At 38.4% G+C, this 18,762-nt stretch overlaps 1 protein-coding gene across 3 annotated transcripts in view; it reads right to left on the bottom strand.

Annotated features, from left to right (window-relative positions):
* Positions 1-18,762, bottom strand: part of DENND5B (DENN domain containing 5B) — a 166,366-nt gene that overhangs the window by 59,322 nt on the left and 88,282 nt on the right. For all 3 annotated transcript variants that reach the window (XM_054591280.1, XM_054591278.1, XM_054591279.1), the window contains 3 exons: positions 8,463-8,650; positions 3,102-3,638; positions 284-515 (listed from right to left, as the gene is read on the bottom strand). In XM_054591280.1, the coding sequence (XP_054447255.1) occupies positions 284-515; positions 3,102-3,638; positions 8,463-8,650 (957 nt within the window). The remainder of the gene's footprint in view (positions 1-283; positions 516-3,101; positions 3,639-8,462; positions 8,651-18,762) is intronic.

Below are 18,762 nucleotides of genomic sequence, written 5' to 3'. Positions count from 1 at the left end.
AGGCAATAGAGTAAGACAAAAATCATACCAACCTTGTAGTTATACTCATTCAATTTGTTATTGCTTTTCTTCTTCTAAGAGAGCAGGAATGACAAGTAGGAATGGGGTGGACATGAGCTCACAGAAACAGAAGGAAACCAAAGCAAAGAAAGCACCCCTAGCTCTACAGTACAAGGATTAACCATAAAGTATAAAACTGACAATTTCATGGTTTATAAGGTCAACAGTGTGTAAAAAATAATCATGGATTTTCAGTTAATTCAAGAAGGCATGGCAAATGTACCTGCTTCTTTTAAAGTGCTGCATTTCTGGTAAATAGACGTCCTCAAGGTGGGTGCCCTTACGTTATACAGCCTGATCTTCTCAATCCGAGAGTCAAAGACTCGAAGCAAAGGATCTTTCTCCTCCCACTGAGACATAATTTTATTATCAATAAAGGTGGCAAACATCTGTGTTTCAATGAAGCGTGAAAGAAATGGCAGGTATGGCTCAGGCTGATCAGAGAGAAAGGAAGCCTGTAATGAGATAATTAAAAATTATTAGTGCAAAGAGACCCATCTCAATACTAACTGACATATCGGAAAATTATCTGTTGCTAAGGTCTTCTTTTTCAACCTTATAACACGCAAAACGGACACCGAAAAGTTAAAAAAAATCCTTAAATATTCCCTTTTCCTTAATTTCTTCTAAATGCACAGCATTTGGGTCACTTAGGTCTTTAGCACCAACCCTACCTTTTAAAACTGATTTACATTTTGATCCACATGACCATTACATAGAAGAGAGCATCACTAATGAAAGACGGTAGATCAGTTGCTACAGGATTGTCAGTTATTCTCCTCATTTACCATTATATTAGACCCCATTCCCCAGTGAGCTGTAATTTCTTCTGCTCTGTATTTCTAGCCTATGCAACATACCTCCAAGTCATAAGGCACTGATAACAATAATGATATATACATAATAAACTTAAATGAAAACAACACAGTTTGTCTTTATGGGTGAAATCTTTTTGTTCTTCAAGTGGATGTTTCTCTAGGCACCAATGCCGAGACTAATGGGTAAGTGTTAATTCTACATCAAACTCCTTCCAGACCCGTGCTGACAGAATAGTCTGGGCCTTAACAACGAAAAAAGCGCTGCCTAAAAAAACCATCTGAGGCAAGCCAAGCTCTTGGAAAATGTGTGTAACACATTCGTATTACCAGTTTGTCTGCTGCAGAGAATGGTTTGGTAAATTGCAATTAGTTTTTAAGTCAAAAACTAATGTTCATTTGCGTGTGTATGTGTGGGGGTGGTTCTTCAGGTCTATGTGTCTAGCAATTGTAGTTGCAGTTTGGTACTAGCTAAAATTTGGAGGTGAATTACTATTTCAGCTGTTGGGTCTGGCTTTTCATTCTTTAGGGCAGATGAGAAGACAAAAGCGAAAGATGGAAGGGCAAGTTCTGACATAAGGTTACTCTCCTTCGTACTCACCAGCTTCTTCCTCGCATGATTTTCATTCTGAAATTTAGGAAGCCTTTTAAAACTTCCTTACAGAAACCCACTTACTCAAGTTAAGTGCTTTCATAGTTCAGATGTATTTATGTAAACCCAAATAGCCAGAAAAAGGTTCACAGTAGTCTCTAGAAATTAGTTCACCTCTTTAAAAGGTATTTTACAGATAAATATCAAGTTTACTTTTTATAGAGCAAAAAGTCTTTTTTTCTAAATGGGCCAAATGTCTGGCTTTTGATATTCAGGCCCTCATGGACTACAACATTTAAGGTCAGCAAAAACTTGTCTTGCAGGACTAATATGTGATAGTCCTGTAAATTTTCCTGGTGAAAAATTAGATGATTACAAGCCTTCTGGAATCCAACATGAAACTTTCATTTCTCGAGGGGTTATATAAAAAGAACTCCATTTACAGCTTGAAGCTACATAAAGATTAAAGAGGAAGAAACTACCAGTGCTCAATTTAGATAAGAATTTCAATTGCCCCAAGGATAAATCCTAAGTGTACACAGTAGTTCCAAGCTGAATAGGAAAAAATGTGGAAAAATGGTTAAGCTTAATGAGAAAGGAACGTAAGAGCATGAATACATTTGGAGAATTGAAGGCTTCTGAATTTATTAAAGGAGTTTTCTCAAACATAACATGCACCAGGACTTAACTGTTCAACATAGTTTATATCCTCAACCTGAGAAAATATCTGATGAAATCAGAAAATAATCTTTTATACTACCCACTTTGACAGAATTTTTTAATTAACATTTTATTGTCAGATGCTCCAAGACTGTAGACTAGGCCCCTAGAAGGGATTAGTCCCTTTAAGGGGTTTTTAACAACACAAAGATACCACTTGGTGAAAAGCCATAATTCATTCTGATAGCTATAGTCCTGCCTCAGCTACCACAGAGGCAGGGAACTGAATTATGCCCTGGTGATCTGGAAGAGTTAACGCCCATTCCCCTAAGTGCTTTTGTCTGGAGGGAAAATATCTGATGCATATGCCAAGAAAAACTGGTAGAAGAATACTCTATAGTAAACCTTAGAAGCTTCAACATCGGCAGGACAATCAAAAGCTGGTGCTATTTTCTGTCTTCCTTTCCCCAAAACTAGAACAGAAACTTAGGCTTATAGTCATAAAACCTAATTTATTCATCTCTCTTTTGATCCTAGAATAAGATAAAAATTTGGCTTCTGAAACTTAAACTGTTTGTTACCTTTATATGAACAAGTTGTGATTTTATTATATTGAAGACAAATATAAAAGTAGGATTTATTAGAAAAGAAATAGGCCTTATTTAACTAGACTTGATACTAAAATAAGAGTAAATGAAACTTTTACAAGGTCAGATAGTGTTAACAGACTTGAAAAACCTGTAAAATTTGTGTTTAAAAATGAGATGATAGGCAATTTATTAAACAATTCAATGGCTGGCTTATGAGTTTGTTGATCTGCTTTTCTGTGAGGTTGTTCTATCTAGTGTAAAATACTGGTAAAGGTTTTAATGGAAGAGAAAGGGTGGGGGGAACCCATGTTTTAAAAAGGTTAACAAAATCAAATAGTACAGCCCTCTAAGAATCATAAAAAGGGAAACTACGGTTCTTTTTACTTTGTCAAAGTTCTGCATCTGTTCCCGGTTGGTGAGCCAGGATTCCATGTCCTGGGCACTCTGAATCACAAACGCCTCGTAGTCTGCAAACATCTGTGTAAAGCGGTTAGCAAACACCTCTCGGAGCTGTACGTTGAGCTGGTAGTCCCTTAGTTCTGCCTCTTCACACTGCAGTTTCAAATCCTTTTCTTTTTCACCCACAGAGGCAGGAAGGTCCATTTTTTCCATGGTCACGCCGGTCCTCTTGGCTAGAGCCTGGAGGCGGGCTATGGTTTCATTGCCCTTCAGTAACTCATACATGCTGATGTTATTAGTGGAGACATTGCCATTCTTCTTGTCATTGACCAAGTCTTTCAGAACCAGATTCTTCAGTTTGGTGGCACTCTCACTGCAATGCAGGCTGCCCTCGGGAGGGATCCCAAAATGAAGGAGAACTTCAGAAAGTTCCTGGATAAAATCCACTTTATTGGGGAACTGTGGAAATTCTTCAGGCAACTCGATAAAATGGTTGTCAATATCCACAAAACACAAATTAGCCTGAAAGAAAAAATATTAAAGATTTACAATAAAGGAATTTTAAGTTCTAGAATATTTTTGCTAACTATTCTAAACAAAATCACAAATTACACAGCCTTTTATGTTAACCTTCTCAAGGTTAAGAATTTTTTATTCTTTAGAAATAAATCTCTGTCGCCAGCAGTTTTCCCCTACGTCTTTTATACCATATTTAATATAAATGAATATTTTTCTGTTTCATCAACTTACAATAATCGAGACAGGCTTCTGTGCTATATGGCAGCCATTAGGCATTCCTAAATGAATAAAGGTGCACAGACTGATCGTACCTTACAAATCGAAGGCACTGGGTAAATGCTCACTGAATGAACTTGAATTTTCCATTCCACTGCTCTAACACCATTTGTAATTTGGAAAAAATAATTGCTAAAGTTTAGCAGCTACAGTCTGCTCCCCCTACCCCCAAGGAATGGGATGAAATTGGTAAAGAGCCATCCAATTCACAGAAAATGCACAAATTTTCACTTCACCCAAAATTAGCTTCAACCTCTTGGACAACAAAACCATTTCATATGTCACTAGACAAAGAGCAGGAGGCGGAGGGAGGTGGTAGAGGCAGTGCTTAGAGAACTATAAATGATTAACCCTCGGATAATTAAGAGTTGACTCAGGAGGGATTTCTGAATAGAGGGAGAGAGGAGATAGAAATGAGAGGAAATGGCTTTTTGAGTTTGCTTATACACTAGATTTTGAATAAAAAAGATTTAAAAATATTCTTGAAGTAGATATGGAAAATTCAAGGGGCCAAACACCTCCATAAAATTCTGATTCCCCCAGATACTTGATTACAGTAGACTCAAAACAGGATTTTACTTTTACTGCCCAGAACATCTCAATCCGAACAAGGTCACCACTGTAAAGGAAGACCGCTCCTAGGCTTGGGGGCGGGGGCGCAAAGGGCCGAACACAGGGCATGGGGGAAGGCAACAGAACAGGAAGCTTCGCCTTGTGTTTCCCCATCTGGCCCACCACTCCCGACCCTGCACCCTACCCCTACCTCCCAGGTCAGCGAGGGGAGAATTCACAGTGACCTCTGATCCTGAGTGCCAAGGAAAGGTGAAAAAAGAGAGCAAACCGTTAGACCTCTGTTTTTCTCTTCATGTTAGATACTGATGAGCACGGGTATGATGAGCTTCAAATCAAGCTCAATAAAAATTCAGATACTCCCCCATTGAAAAACAGAGAACAATGATTTCTTCAAAGCCTGGTGCAACCTTTGAATCTAACCCATTATTTCTGCAGATGAAGAAAGTGAGGCCCAAGAAGGCAGGTGACTTCCCAACACTTGTCTCAGATAGGCATCCTCAGAGAGCCCAGTGGCTCAAGGGATTTTTTCCCCCCTGTGTTTTTCCTCCTCTCCAATGTCAATAGTTTTCTCTAAATGAAGTAAGAGCTGGAGTCACATCTTGCTGAAGACAGTAGAGCTGACTACAGCTTTCTTTAAACCCACATCTTTATATATGTTTCTACAGTTTCTAGAAAGCAGCATATATTGAAAAGCTTAAAGGGAGAAAGTAGGTCACCATAATTCAAATGGATAGTTTAATATCTTTCAAAATGAAAGAAAAATTATCCACTAAGTTGCTAATCTAAATGGTAACCAGTAACCTCCCACCATTTACGTTTGTCTCGTCTCCTTCATTAATGCCTTCCTGCTCTCCTTTTCTAACCCTTGCCTTCTCCTATAGAAAAAAAAAATGATGCACCTGGGAAACTTCAAAGCTTGTTATGCTCCTGTAATCACTGCTGAGCTGAAAGTGTGGCAAGGTGGGTGTTACAGCTCCAGCTCACACCCTCCTGTGTCTGCACAGGAGAGTCCAGTTGGGGGCTTTGATTATCACAACACAGAAACAGGAAATGTGGATTTGCGTTATAAAAATTTATTGAAGAAAAGCCAAATAGTTGTTTTCTAAAACAAATAAGAACTTCATGCAATAAGAGTATTCTGGTAAGTCACTTTCTCACTTTTAATACCATTAAATTTTAAATCTATGAGAAAAGCTCAAGGAGTATTAACACACAACAAAAAGTATACTCGACATCGCAATCACAGGTTGTTTTAAGACTAAATATTTCTGTATTGTTACTGATCAACAATGTCCAGAAGCCTTCATGATATGTAATTACCTCCAATGAAAAACAACAAATATTCCCTCAAAAGTAAGGCAACAAAGACTTGAAGCTCAATTATCTCTTCTGCTGTGCGGCCTTCCTATGTCCCCATCCTAAAGGCATTCTGATTTTCTCTGTATGTATTTTTAGTTCATTCACTCCTCTTACTAATGTTTATTTTTACCCTGTGTTATTGATAATTGGTAAATGATTCATTTTGGAAAGCAGATATCACTGCTTGTTGATCTTGATGTCTCCCAACCTACCCTACACTAGCAGTCTATGAGACAACTACTTGCTGAATGAACAGACAAGGCTCAAGATGAAGGAGCGGGAAGTGGACAGGAATGTGAGCGCAGGGCCGCTCTTCCCATGCTGCGTAAGGGAGGTGGCTTCTCAATGGCAGAAGTGAAGCGGGCATAAGGGTAAGCCAAAAGAGAACATTTAAAACATTGTCACACAATCTCAGGGCGAGGTATGGCAACACAAAAAGGCAAAATGAATTCCTCGGTTTACTCTTGATTTTTCTGTCCATCATTCACTCTAAAGATGAACAAGAATGGCAGAAAGTGAGGTGTCATTCTGTGCAATCACTTCGCGGTGCTATATCCTTCCACATGACTACCCACCCCCACTCCACCAGAAAACGATACAACAAATGGCTACCTGTGCCTATCATTTTGGAACCATGGGGAAAGTGAGTGGGTGGTTAATTATAAGTCTATATAGTTACATTAGTCAGCTAACAACTAAAATCATACCTTACTAAAATAATCATTTCGTAAACATCATTTTCACAACTATTCTAAGAAGCCCTGTAACTGCTTTAGCTATTGTCTTTTTTTTACAGTTTTCAGAAAAAGGGGTGGTGGTGGTATTACCAGTGAGTGTATTTGAGTCACTTTTTAAAATGGCTATTTTTATACCTACTTCCTCCCAAAATTATGTGAAGTAGATTATTTCATCTCATTATAAAATGATACTAGAGCAAAGTGATAAACTGTTCTTCTAAAAGTCATATACTAATTTATACTTTCTATACAGAAGCACTGCTATTTTCACAGCTGATTCAAGTAAATTCATATTACTCTATGAACAGATAAATGGGTATGTATATTTATTAAATAGTATTGATCTAATGAGTAAAAATAAAAAAAATCAGACATTACTGTCAGAACTTACAGAATTTTTAAGTTTATCTGTAGAGTCAGAGGATACATGCAGACATAGAACAGAAAGATTTCCTGACTACATCAAGATGGTATTGTTAAATCCTCAACAATTATTACTCACGTAAAAACAGAAAGATGTTTATATATCTAAACAAAAATTCTTGAAAAATATCATCTGATTAACATATGAATAGGCCAGATACTCAAAAAACTAAAACATGTCACTGTTTAAGTCTTTAAAGCAATACGCATTTGGCTGGTTTATTTCTTTTTCCTTGAAAATTTAAAAAATCCGTATCTTTGAACCAACAAGATAATAAAAGAGTAAATAAGAGTGTCCAGGTAAAAGGAAAAGAAAGAAATATAACAGGGAGGCAAAAGCAGAGAACGTGCACAGGCTCAAAAAGACCAAGGCAGTCTGTATGTGTATTTTATATGATCTGAATCAAGCTATTTTCCCTCAAACAAAAATGTTACTTTTGGCAGGAAAACATTCATTAGAAAAAAGTACGCAATGGATGATTACAGGAATCATTACTGGGTATAATGGCTGCAGCTTAGTGTGCTATTTTAAATTCACTTGTTAAAATGAGGCTCTCTACGGGAAATAAAAAAATTAAATGTGAAGCACAACATAAAGATTTTATTAAGAAAGGCGTTAATTAAACAGCTAATAATATAATGTAATTAACCACTTTATGTTTTTAATAGGCAATGGCACTCTCATCAACATTTCATTTTTGAAAGGTTTAACACTGTAATTCTGAGTACCATGAACAACAGCTAAACACCAGATTCAAAATGTTTTCAAGGATTCCTGTTTATTTTCTTTTTAAACAAAATTTGAAAATACACAGAAAGGATAGTAGACTGAAGGTGGCCTAAAAGGTAGGGGTTAGAATTTTTATCTCTACCTTCTAGACAAGTCGATACTTAGAAAAAGTTGATAACTAGCTTTAGGTCTGAAAACAAAGAATACTAAATATCCTAGCTTGCTGAAAGATGTCATTTTTCATTTGATGGAGGTCAAGACTCAAATTCACCTCAATTAACTAAAGGATCTATGTCTTTGAACCAACAAGGTAACTTAGATTAATTTAATAAAAGAGAAAACTTGATTGTTCAGGTAACAGCAAAAAAGAGGTATGAGAGGGAGGCAAAATCATAACACAATGTTTAAAGGAAGTTAAAATTGGGCTGACTCGTGTAAGAAACAAAATTTATCTGAATGGGGAAAAAAGAAATAAAATGTCATTAGAATAATAAAACAAGTAGATAACACCACTATTGCCCCGTCTTCACAAATTCATGTTAAATTAGTGACTGTCACAGTAACCCATAGGAGTCACAAGCTGTGTTCTAAGGCCGGGGCGCTGTCCTGGACCTCCGTGGGAGATTCAGAACAGAGACCGGTGGGGACAAAGGCAATGCTATCCAAGTGATGTACCCTTGACCTAAATCAACAAACAGCAAATGTGTCATCATTCATTATAACTTTTACCTCTTGAGGAAGTTCTAGTTTAGAACGGTCAGTTCCTTCTTTTGACTGAAGGCCCATCAGATAGGGGACAGGAGCATCAAGAAAATGTAGCAGAGAAGCAGGGAGGATGGGCACATAAACATGCTGCCACTGAAATGGGAACAAAAGTGTGGTGATGCCTTCCGCCACAGTCATCAGGCGTTGGTAATCTGCACAGAACAGGGAAAAACGGAGGGGAAGAGTCCAAGTAAAAACATAATCACTGCATTGAGCTTGAAAATACCAATTTCCACAAAACTTCTTGTGCTTATCCATAAAATCTTTATGACCATAGAGAAAATAGGTCATTTCTATCCCACCATAATGAGTTAAAGAGTTTCATTTGACTATTTTCAAAAGGGTATGAGTAGCTGGGAAACATCATCATACTCTGCTTCTGAAATCACTGCTATGTGAATTTACATTCCCTTCAAATACAGAGGAATCAACAAGTAATAAAATTGCTCTTCACACTTCTCCCATTGAAAACGTACCAGAGTATTGCTACTGGTAACTTTTTGTATATATGTTTATCTAACACAGTTCCCAAATTCAGGGGCTTTTATTTTTTCCTGTATATATGATTATCCTGATTACATTTTTGTTAGCCTTCATTTTACAGGTATAAGAAACCAACAGATACCTGCATTCAGAGTCACACTTTCTTTCTTATTAACTCCCCAACTATGGAACTATCAAATCTGCGGACAACGTGAGAGTTACCAGACAATTTAGAGGGTTTTTTTAAATTGTTTTGTTTATATAAACTAATTTATCAAGCCTAAAAACTGTCTACAATAGTTAAGTGCCGCTTTCCTCTCAGGTTTGAGATAGAGTTGACATATAACACTGTATTAGTTTTATGTGTACATGATGATCAGATTTACATATACATGTATATATTGCAAAATGATTGCCACAGTAAGTTTAGTTAATATCTATCACCTCACATAATTACAAATAAACTATCCTCTTAAATAACTTTACTATGGATGATTTATACAAACATATATCTATAATTCCTTAGAGGCAGATGTGTTCAGAATTCACACCTTTTTTTCCCCCTCTAAATTTAGAAAGGTCATATTGGGCATATACTTTATACATGAATATCTAGGGCAGTACCTGGTAATAATAAACACATTAATATTTCTGCAGCAAACCATAAATGTCCCAAGTAAGGCAAATAACCAAAGATTAAACAGGTTCATTTTGGTTCAGGTATGGTTTTGTCAATAAATGAGTTACAAAAAAGAATGTTTGCTTTTCAGGATTTTTTTCTTTTTTTGTATTTGAGAATTGAAGAAGCAGGATACTGTAGTTGCTATAATCTCTCATAGAATTCATTGTGTACAAATACAGTAAATCTGGGTAACACTTTGGAGAGTCTTAAAAAGGTTAAACATTCATCCTTGGCTGGTGTGGCTCAGTGGACTGAGTGCCGGCCTGCGGACCAAAGAGTTGCCAGTTCAATTCCCAGCCAGGGCATATACCTGGGGTGCAGGCCAGGTCCCCAGTGGGGGGCACGTGAGAGGCAACCACACATTAATGTTTCTCTCCCTGTCTCCCTTCTTTCCTCTCTCTCTAAATATAAATAAATAAAATCTTTAAAAAAAAAAAAGAAAGAAAAAGGTTAAGAGAATCAAGATGGCAGAGGAGCGAATGGAGTCACACTGACCTCCTCCCAGGTCAAATCTGGAATTATAACTAACTTGTGGAGAAATCACCTGGAAAAAACAATTGAACAATAGCAAGAAAGGAGCCTTATAACCTGGGACAGACAGAAGAATCAACTTTAGCACAACCTAACTGGTAAGAAGTGCAGTAGAGACATGAGAAGGCAGGCAGAGCACCCATGGGTGGCAGCGCCAGAGAAATATTGAAACAGCCAGTTGGACCCCCCTGAGAAGAGTGGGGTCTAAAACCATAAGCAGGGATGTCCAGCCTACAGCACCAGAGCCTAAAAAGTACACAGATAACAGCCAGCCGCGAAATGTGGCAGGGCTGCTCTCTGCCAAAGATGGGTGGCTGGAGACGCAAAGAGCCGTTTAAAGGGCCAACGCATAAATTTTTATTTGCAGCCACTTACCCTGGGCTCTGGCAAAGGCGTGGGCAGAGTGTGCTAGAGATGCTTGAGAAGAGACTGGGGAAAGAGGCTTTGGGGAGAGAACTGAGAGAGTAGCTGGCGGGATCCCAGTGCTGACTCATCCCTCATACAGCAGCAGCCATTTGGCTCAGGCAGACCATTCCCTGAGCAGCAGCAGCGTTAGGACCTAATAACCCCACCATCAGGAGGAAATCTGCCCCACCCTGTGGTGCCTAAGCCTGACTGCTGAGTGCAGAGTGACTAGGTTAACAGCTGAAGGACCTTGTCAGCCACAGATAGAAGATTCCTGGAAGTCTCGAAGAGACTGCCTAAGGTCAGATGGGGTCAACATCTGATATCATCAGAGGCAGAATCAGAAAGAAAAACAGTGGTCTCCTACCATAGAAGTTCACACCACAAAGTCAGGAAATCAAGACAGATCAATTTAAGAAGAAGCAGCAAAAAAGAAGAATCTCATAAATAATGAGAAGACAAAGACACACCCCCCTAGTCAAAGGAAAAGGAGGAATCCCTAGAAACAGAACTAAATGAAATAGAGGCAAGTAAACTATCAGATATTGAGTTCAAAACAACAGTTCTAAGGAAGCGATGAGCTCAGTGAGCTCAGAGAGAATTACAAAAAAAAACAACAACAAAACTACAGGGAAGCTATGAGGAACTTACTGCAAACTATATCAGAATGAAAAAGGACATAGAAACTATCAACAAGAGGCAAGAGGAAGTGAAGAATACCATATCCGAACTGAAGAACACAATAGAAGGAATCAAAAGCAGGCTAGATGAAGCAGAGGATCGAATCAGTGAGCTGGAGGATAAGGTCGAAAAAAGCTCCCAGAAAGAGCAAGGAAATGGAAAAAGACTCCAAAAGACTGAAGAGGCTCTCAGGGAAGTGCAGGACAGCCTGAAAAACAATAATATCCATATAATAGAGATACCAGAAGGAGAAGAAGAGGAGCAAGGGATAGAGAACCTGTTTGAAAAAGTTATGATGGAAAACTTTCCTAATTTGAGGAGAGAAAAAGTCACACAAGTCCAGGAAGTACAGAGGGTCCCATCCAAAAGGAACACAATGAGGCCCGCTCCAAGACGCATCATCATTAAAATGGCAAATATCAAAGACAAACAGAAAATCCTAAAGGCAGCAAGGGAAAAACAGGTAGCAACACACAAGTGAGCCCTGATACGGCTAGCAGCTGATTTCTCAACAAGAACACTACAAGCCAGAGGGAATGGCAAAAATATTCCAAGTCATGAAAAGCAAAGGCCTACAACCAAGACTGCTCTACCCAGCAAGGATTTCAATTAAAATGGAAGGTGAAATAAGGAGTTTCCAAGACAAAACAAGGAGAATGCACCTCCACCAAACCAGCATTGCAAGATATGCTAACGGAACTGCTTTAAGATGAAGAAAGAGTCTATGAAAATAAGTTTATTCAACAAATAAAGTGCATGGACCACTATTACTTGAAATAAAACAAATATAGAGCCCAATTTCACATGTTACACAAAAAATAATGTGAGTTAAAATCAATATGTAAAATCTAAGGAGTTTTAGGAGAAAATACAAAATAATATTTTTCTTACCCTGAAGTAAAATATTCATACCCAGAAGCTATAAAGTAAAATATTGACAATATGACTATATTAAACATTTAAGACCATACAGTAATATACATATTAAAAAAATTATAGGGCAAGTAATAGAATAGGAAAGTATTTGAAACGCATCTAAAAAAAGGTTAATAGTTGTTTTTTTAGGGGGAAAAAATCTACAAACATACCCAGTTCCTTTCACAGTCACCAATACTTGATATTACCAGTATTTTAAATACTTATTCATCTGATTGTGACAATGATGTGTTATTTTAATTGTTGCTTTATTATTTGTTGAAACTAAACCTGTTTTTGTATATTTCTTGCCTGTTTCTATTATTTTTAAAAAGCTTTAAATGACTTTTTGGTATTCTTTATCCATTTTTTGACTAAATGTTTGTAGATTTTTTTCCCCTAAAAAAACAACTATTAACCTTTTTATAGATGTGTTGCAAATACTTCCCTATTCTATTACTTGTCCTATAACTTTTAAAATATATTATTATAATTATTATTTTGTATTTTCTCCTAAAACTCCTTAGATTTTACATATTGATTTTTAACTCACCTGAATATTTTTTGTATAATGTGTGAAATAGGGCTCTATATTTGTTTTATTTCAAGTAATAGTAGTCCATGCACCTTATTTGTTGAATAAACCTTACTTTCACCATTGATTTGAAATATCAATTTAATCATATATTATATTGTTAGACAGATATGGATGTTTGTTTCTAAAAGCTCATTTTATTTCATTGATCTACCTGATTACTTCTGTGCTGGTGTCATATTGTTTTAATTGCTGAGACTTTATAATGGATTTAAATTTTTTAATATTCTATAATGGATTTTGACATTTAGAAAAACAAATAAACAAAGTCCATCTGCATTTAAAAAAAAAGAAAGAAAGAAAGAACTCCTAACTTTTCCAACAACATGGATGGAACAGGAGGATATTATGCTAAGTGAAAAAAGCCCATAAGTGAAAAACAAATACCATATGATCTCACCTATAAATGGACTTTATTCAACAAAATAAACTAACAAACAGAATAAACCACAGGCATGGAAACACAGAGCAGACTGAAAGTGACCAGAGGGGATGGGGAAGTAGGACAATGGTGGAAAGAAGGGGAAGGAACTAGACAAAGAACATGTATGAATGACCCATGGACATGGACAACAGTGTGGGAACTTACTGTGGGAGTAGGGGGTGGGGTGGGTAGGAAGGATGGGTGGAGGAAGGCAAAGGGGGAAAAATTGAGACAAATGTAATAGAATAAACATGGTTTTTTAAAAAAGGTTAAGCATTTATTTGAATGCTGTTAAGAGGGTATGGGTAGGTAGGAAACATCATACTCTGCTTCTGAAATTACTGGTATGTGTATTTACATTCCTTTCAAAAGTGAAAGAAGCAAGAAGTAATATAGTTGCTCTTCTCATTTTTCCCATTAAAAATGCACCAGAATATCACTACTGATCACTTCCTTATTTGTCGTGTTATTAAGACTTAAATTTTAAATGAAAATCTGTTTACAGGAATACTTCTAAAAAGCAAGTATCAGATGGCCTGAGGCGTGGGGTCAGTCACATGAACTCACAGAGCTGACCCAACAGTCTGAAGTGGGGATGCAGCAACATGGGAGACAAGCAGATATAGACAGACAGACAGACACACTACATCAGCTGAGGCTCAGAAGAATCTGGGTTGCTATGGCTGGCACCCTGTGAAGGTGGGGTGTTGGAAGGGTGGTCAAAGGAGATCAGACTATTAGCTACCTATCACTCTACTAGTAATCAGGCTAATGTTTGAGCTTAGGAGACAAGGGTCTTATATCATAGGTGTGGGGTTAGGACTGGGGGGTTGATCTGAAACCTGTGAAAGCTGTTGAATGCTCTAGGTTCAGAAACTGTGGTACAGTCAGAACCAACTGCAGCTCCCTTATGGCGCTTGCCCCACAGGCTCTCTTCTCCACTGTAGACTCCCTATGGGCAGAGCATTATCTTTTAAAAATTTTTTAAAAATTACTTTTCTATTACAGTTGACATTCAAATTTATATTAGCTCAATTAGTTGAATTGAACTAGTTCAATTCAAAATTATATTAGCTTCAGGTGTATAGCATAGTGGTTAGACATTTCTGTAACTTAAGAAGTGACCCCCGCCCCATGAGTCTAGTATCCATCTTGCACCATACATAGTTATTACAACAGCATTTACTACATTTCCTATACTTTACATCTCATGACTATCTTGTAATTGTCAATTTGTACTTCTTAATCACTTTCTCTTTTTCACCCAGTCTCCCCAACCTCCTTTCCAGTCTGTGCTCTGTATCTATGAGCCTGTTTCTTATGTTCATTTATATTGTTCTTTAGATTCCACATATAAGTGAAATCATATGGTATTTGTCTTACTCTGTCTGACTTATTTATAATACCCTCTGGGTCCATTCATGATGTCACAAATTGTTAAGATTTCATTCTTTTTTTATGGCTAAATAACACTCCATTGTATATATGTACCACTTCTGTATCCAACTGTTTGTCGATGGACATTTGGGTTGCTTCCGTACCTTGGCTATTGTAAATAACACTGCAATAAACACAGGGATGCAAATGTATTTTCAAATTTCTTCAGAAAAATATCCGGAAGTGGGACTGCTGGATATGGTGGTTTTTAAACTTTTTTGAGGAACGTGCACACTGCTTTCCACAGTGGCTGCACCAGTCTACATTCCCACCAGCAGTGCAGGAGGGTTCCCTTTCTCCCATGCTTGCCTACACTGGGTTGCTGATTTTTTGATAGCCATTTGACAAGTGTGATATAACATCTCATTGTGGCTTTCATTTGCATTTAAATTAAAATGGTCTTTTTAAATCCCATTTTGTCCACAAAGCATAGAGCCTAATTCATTGCCATGGCTGATCAAAATTTACTGACACTCCTGAATGTTACATTTTTCTCTCCTCACTAAAAAAGAGGCACCTAACAACACACATACACACATACAAAGGAGTGGAAAAGTAAACAGGTAAGTAACTATAAAAAAAGACCAAATTTTGGGAAATGTCCTTAAGATTCTCTTCTGTGGATATCCACTTCAATCAAGGATTGGAGTCTTTTTTATTCTGTAATCACAGCACTCAGGGGCAGCTTTCTCCCAGAAAGAACTGCTGGCAGCGCCACTGTTCCTTTGCTGAGCCCTTCCCCCACAGCACCTGCAGGGGGGCACCGTATCTGAGTCTCTGCCAACCTAGCCAAGGCTGTAAGCTCTGCCCTGTTCATTCACCAAGTTCCTGCCCCACGCAACTTTTGGGCCTACTCAAGCTACTTCCTGTGGCTTTTCCATACAAATGGCCTGTTTTAGCTCAAGCTGCAGACTCTCCTAAAATCTCTTAAACAAGCAGCATCTGGCTCAGTGTGCCCCATGTCTCTTGCTAAGTGGCCCCAAGCCTGGCACTAGTGGCAGCTGGCCTGGATTCACAGTTTGCCCTCTCCTGGGCACCTCTAAGCTCAGCACAAGTAGCAGCCATCTGCAGATTGCTTTGTAGCTCCTATCTGGAGACCCTGAGCAGAAGACAGGCAGTGGGTGACCTTGGCCTGCACCTCCTGGAACGCGCCAGAGCCATGCACCTGGTAGACAGCTTCAGATCACACTGAAACACCACCCAACCATCTTTACAAATGACACACTCAAGGGGCAGGCTCAGCATGCACCAGAGCCCCATTGAAGTAAGTCCTGCTCCATGGGTGAGTCCCGACACTGCGGATCCTCCACAGTGGTCCCAGCCAGTCCTTGCAGTCCATCGGCCTGGGGGTAAATCACTCACGTTAACATGCTGACAGCAATTAAGGCTCAACTACAACAGAAGGACATAACACGGCCCACACAGGGGGTCAGGGGGTAGGGTGGGAGGTGCTTCTGTACCTGGACTGTCTAGCTTGGGTAAATGAGGAGGCTATGCCACTGGACCCTACAGCACACTTACTGCATTAGGCCACTCTACCAAGCCCGGGAGACATAACTGTACCCAATACATAGAAACCAACAGAGGGTAGAAGCCAAAATGAGGAGACAAAGAAACAGGTCCCCAGTGAAAGAAGAAAAAGTATTAAATGAAATGAAGTCAAGCAAACTAACAGATACTAAGTTCAAAGCAATGGTTATAAGGATGCTCAAGAACTTAGGGAGAACTTCAACAGCATTAAAAAAGACATGAGAGCCATAAAAAAGAATCAGTCAGAAATGAAGGATACACTAACTGAAATGAAGAGTAATTTGTAGGGAATCAACTGTAGTGAAGATGAAGCCTAGACTCAAATCAGTGCTTTGGAGGATAAGGCAGCAAAAACACCCAATCAAAATAATAAAAAGAATCCAGAAATATGAGGATAGTATAAGGAAGCTCTGGGACAACTTTAAACATACAAACATTTGCACCATGGAGGTGCTTAAAGAAAAAGAGAGAAAGCATGGAATGGAAAACCTTTTTAAAAAAATAATTACAGAAAAATTCCCTAACCTGGTGAAGGAATCAGACATATAAATCCAGGAACCACAGACTCCCAAAGAAGATGAATCTGGAGAGGCCCACACCAAGACACATCACAATTAAAATGTAAAAGGTTAAAGACACAGAGAGAAATGCAGTTACCTAAAGGGAGCTCCCATGAGACTGTCAGCTGATCTCTCAACAGAAGCTTTGCAGACCAGAAGGGATTGGCAAGATATATTCAAAGAGATGAAGAGCAAGGATCTACAACCAATCTGATTACTCTACTCAGCCAAACTATCATTTAGAATTGAAGGACAGACAGAGTCCCAGACAATAAAAAGCTAAAGTAGTTCATCACCTCCAAATAAGTATTTTATGAAATGTTAAAGGGTCTTGTTTAAGAAAAAGAAGATAAAAAATATGAATAATAAAATGGCAAGTACATATCAACAATTGAATTTGAAAAACAAAATAAAGGAACAAGCAGAACAGAAACAGACTCATAGGTAGAGAACATTTTGAGGGTTGCCAGGCAGGAGGGAATTGGTGAAAAAGGTGACAGGATTAAGAAGTACAGATTGGTAGTTACAGAATAGTTATGGGGATGTGAAGTACAGCATAGGGAATATAATCAATAATATTCTAATAACTATGTATGGTGTCAGATGAGTACAAGATTTATTGTGATGTCTAATCAAATGGGATGCACCTCTGAAACTAATATAATATTGTATGTTAACTGTAACTGAAAAATAAAAAATAATTTAAATAAGATAAACTTAGTAATCATTTGTTCTGTCAATGCTATTCAGTCAAAAATCCCAAGAACACACCTGTATTTGAATAGCTGGGTTTATTACTCATTGCAGAGAGGAAGAATCCACACACTGGAGAAATATGAGATGTCTTAGTAAGAGGGTTTAGAGAGACTCTATTACAGGATTTGGGCTTTGTTGGATAATTTTGGCCAGGGCCTAAGGAAGTAGAGACATGCTTTGAATTGGATGCTGTCAGAAATCCATGCAGTTCTATCATTGGGTATCTCAATAAAGCTGATCTATAGGAAGGGCAGACTGAGGTGGGGGCAAAGCTGTGACTGGTAAGGAAGTGAAGTAGCAGTTACTAATTTAGGGAGAGAGGAGGATGTTTGATATTTTGTGGGCTGCACAGTAACCATGCTTGAAGTGGATGTTCTTATGGGACTGTTTATATTCCGTAGTTGTCATGTGATCAGTTTGCAATAACAGTGAGGCCTAGCTATGACAGCCAGACCAGTTTCTGGTTGTCAGGGGCTGCTTTTTTCTTTCTTTCTCAATTATAAGTCAAACACAGGTAAAAGGCTCGGGGTTTAAAGCAGTCAGCTCCTCTGTCAGTGATCTATTTATTGCCTCTCAGCTCCAAATTCACTCAATACACGGTGTACGAGAATGGACTGGACTATAAGCATTTCTTTTACAGTGAGCACAATGTTAAGCTGCAGGAGGAAGGGGCTTCTCAGTTCAGGTGTGCAGTGTTTTGTTTGCTCTTGCTCCTGCTTCATGGTTGATCAGCAGTGCGGAGATGTGAGGACATCTGGTGGTACACTTTCCCAGCCCCATGCCCAAGTAAGCAGTCTCAGTGATGGGCCAGTGGTCACCTTCACGTGACTCTCCTAAGACGGGTATTGCACACTCAGATCTCTACCCACAGTGGTGCCTGTGAGGTCTTTTTTTTTACTTGCCTCATGACTGAGGAATAGCTCAGGCCCAGGCAACCCACTGACCTTCTCCCCCACCCAATGACCTGCAATCATAATTTTTTCAATGAGGAATGAACCTCAGTCTTGGGAAGTGGAGCCCTCACTCCAACTTTCTCCTTCCTAGGTACCCTGAAGAGTTTCCTTCATGTTTTTATAGCTACTTTCCTAGTGCAGCTTAATAATTCTTCACATTACACCCCTTTGTGTAAATTATTGTGTAGTTTAATCTGTCTTCTGATTGGACCTACGCTAAAAGGCAGAGGGTTTTAAGCAGTTGAATAAAACTCAGAACAGCTTGGCTACCTTATTTATAGTTGACGGAAAAAACATTCATTCTCATCGAAA

The sequence above is a fragment of the Pteronotus mesoamericanus genome, unplaced genomic scaffold (genome assembly GCF_021234165.1).
Source record: "Pteronotus mesoamericanus isolate MK-2021 breed Mesoamerican mustached bat unplaced genomic scaffold, CSHL_Meso_final scaffold_21, whole genome shotgun sequence".
Classification (NCBI taxonomy): Eukaryota; Metazoa; Chordata; class Mammalia; order Chiroptera; family Mormoopidae; genus Pteronotus; species Pteronotus mesoamericanus.
The sequence above is the reverse complement of the archived record's forward strand: the minus strand, read 5'-3'. Positions and strand labels throughout refer to the sequence as shown.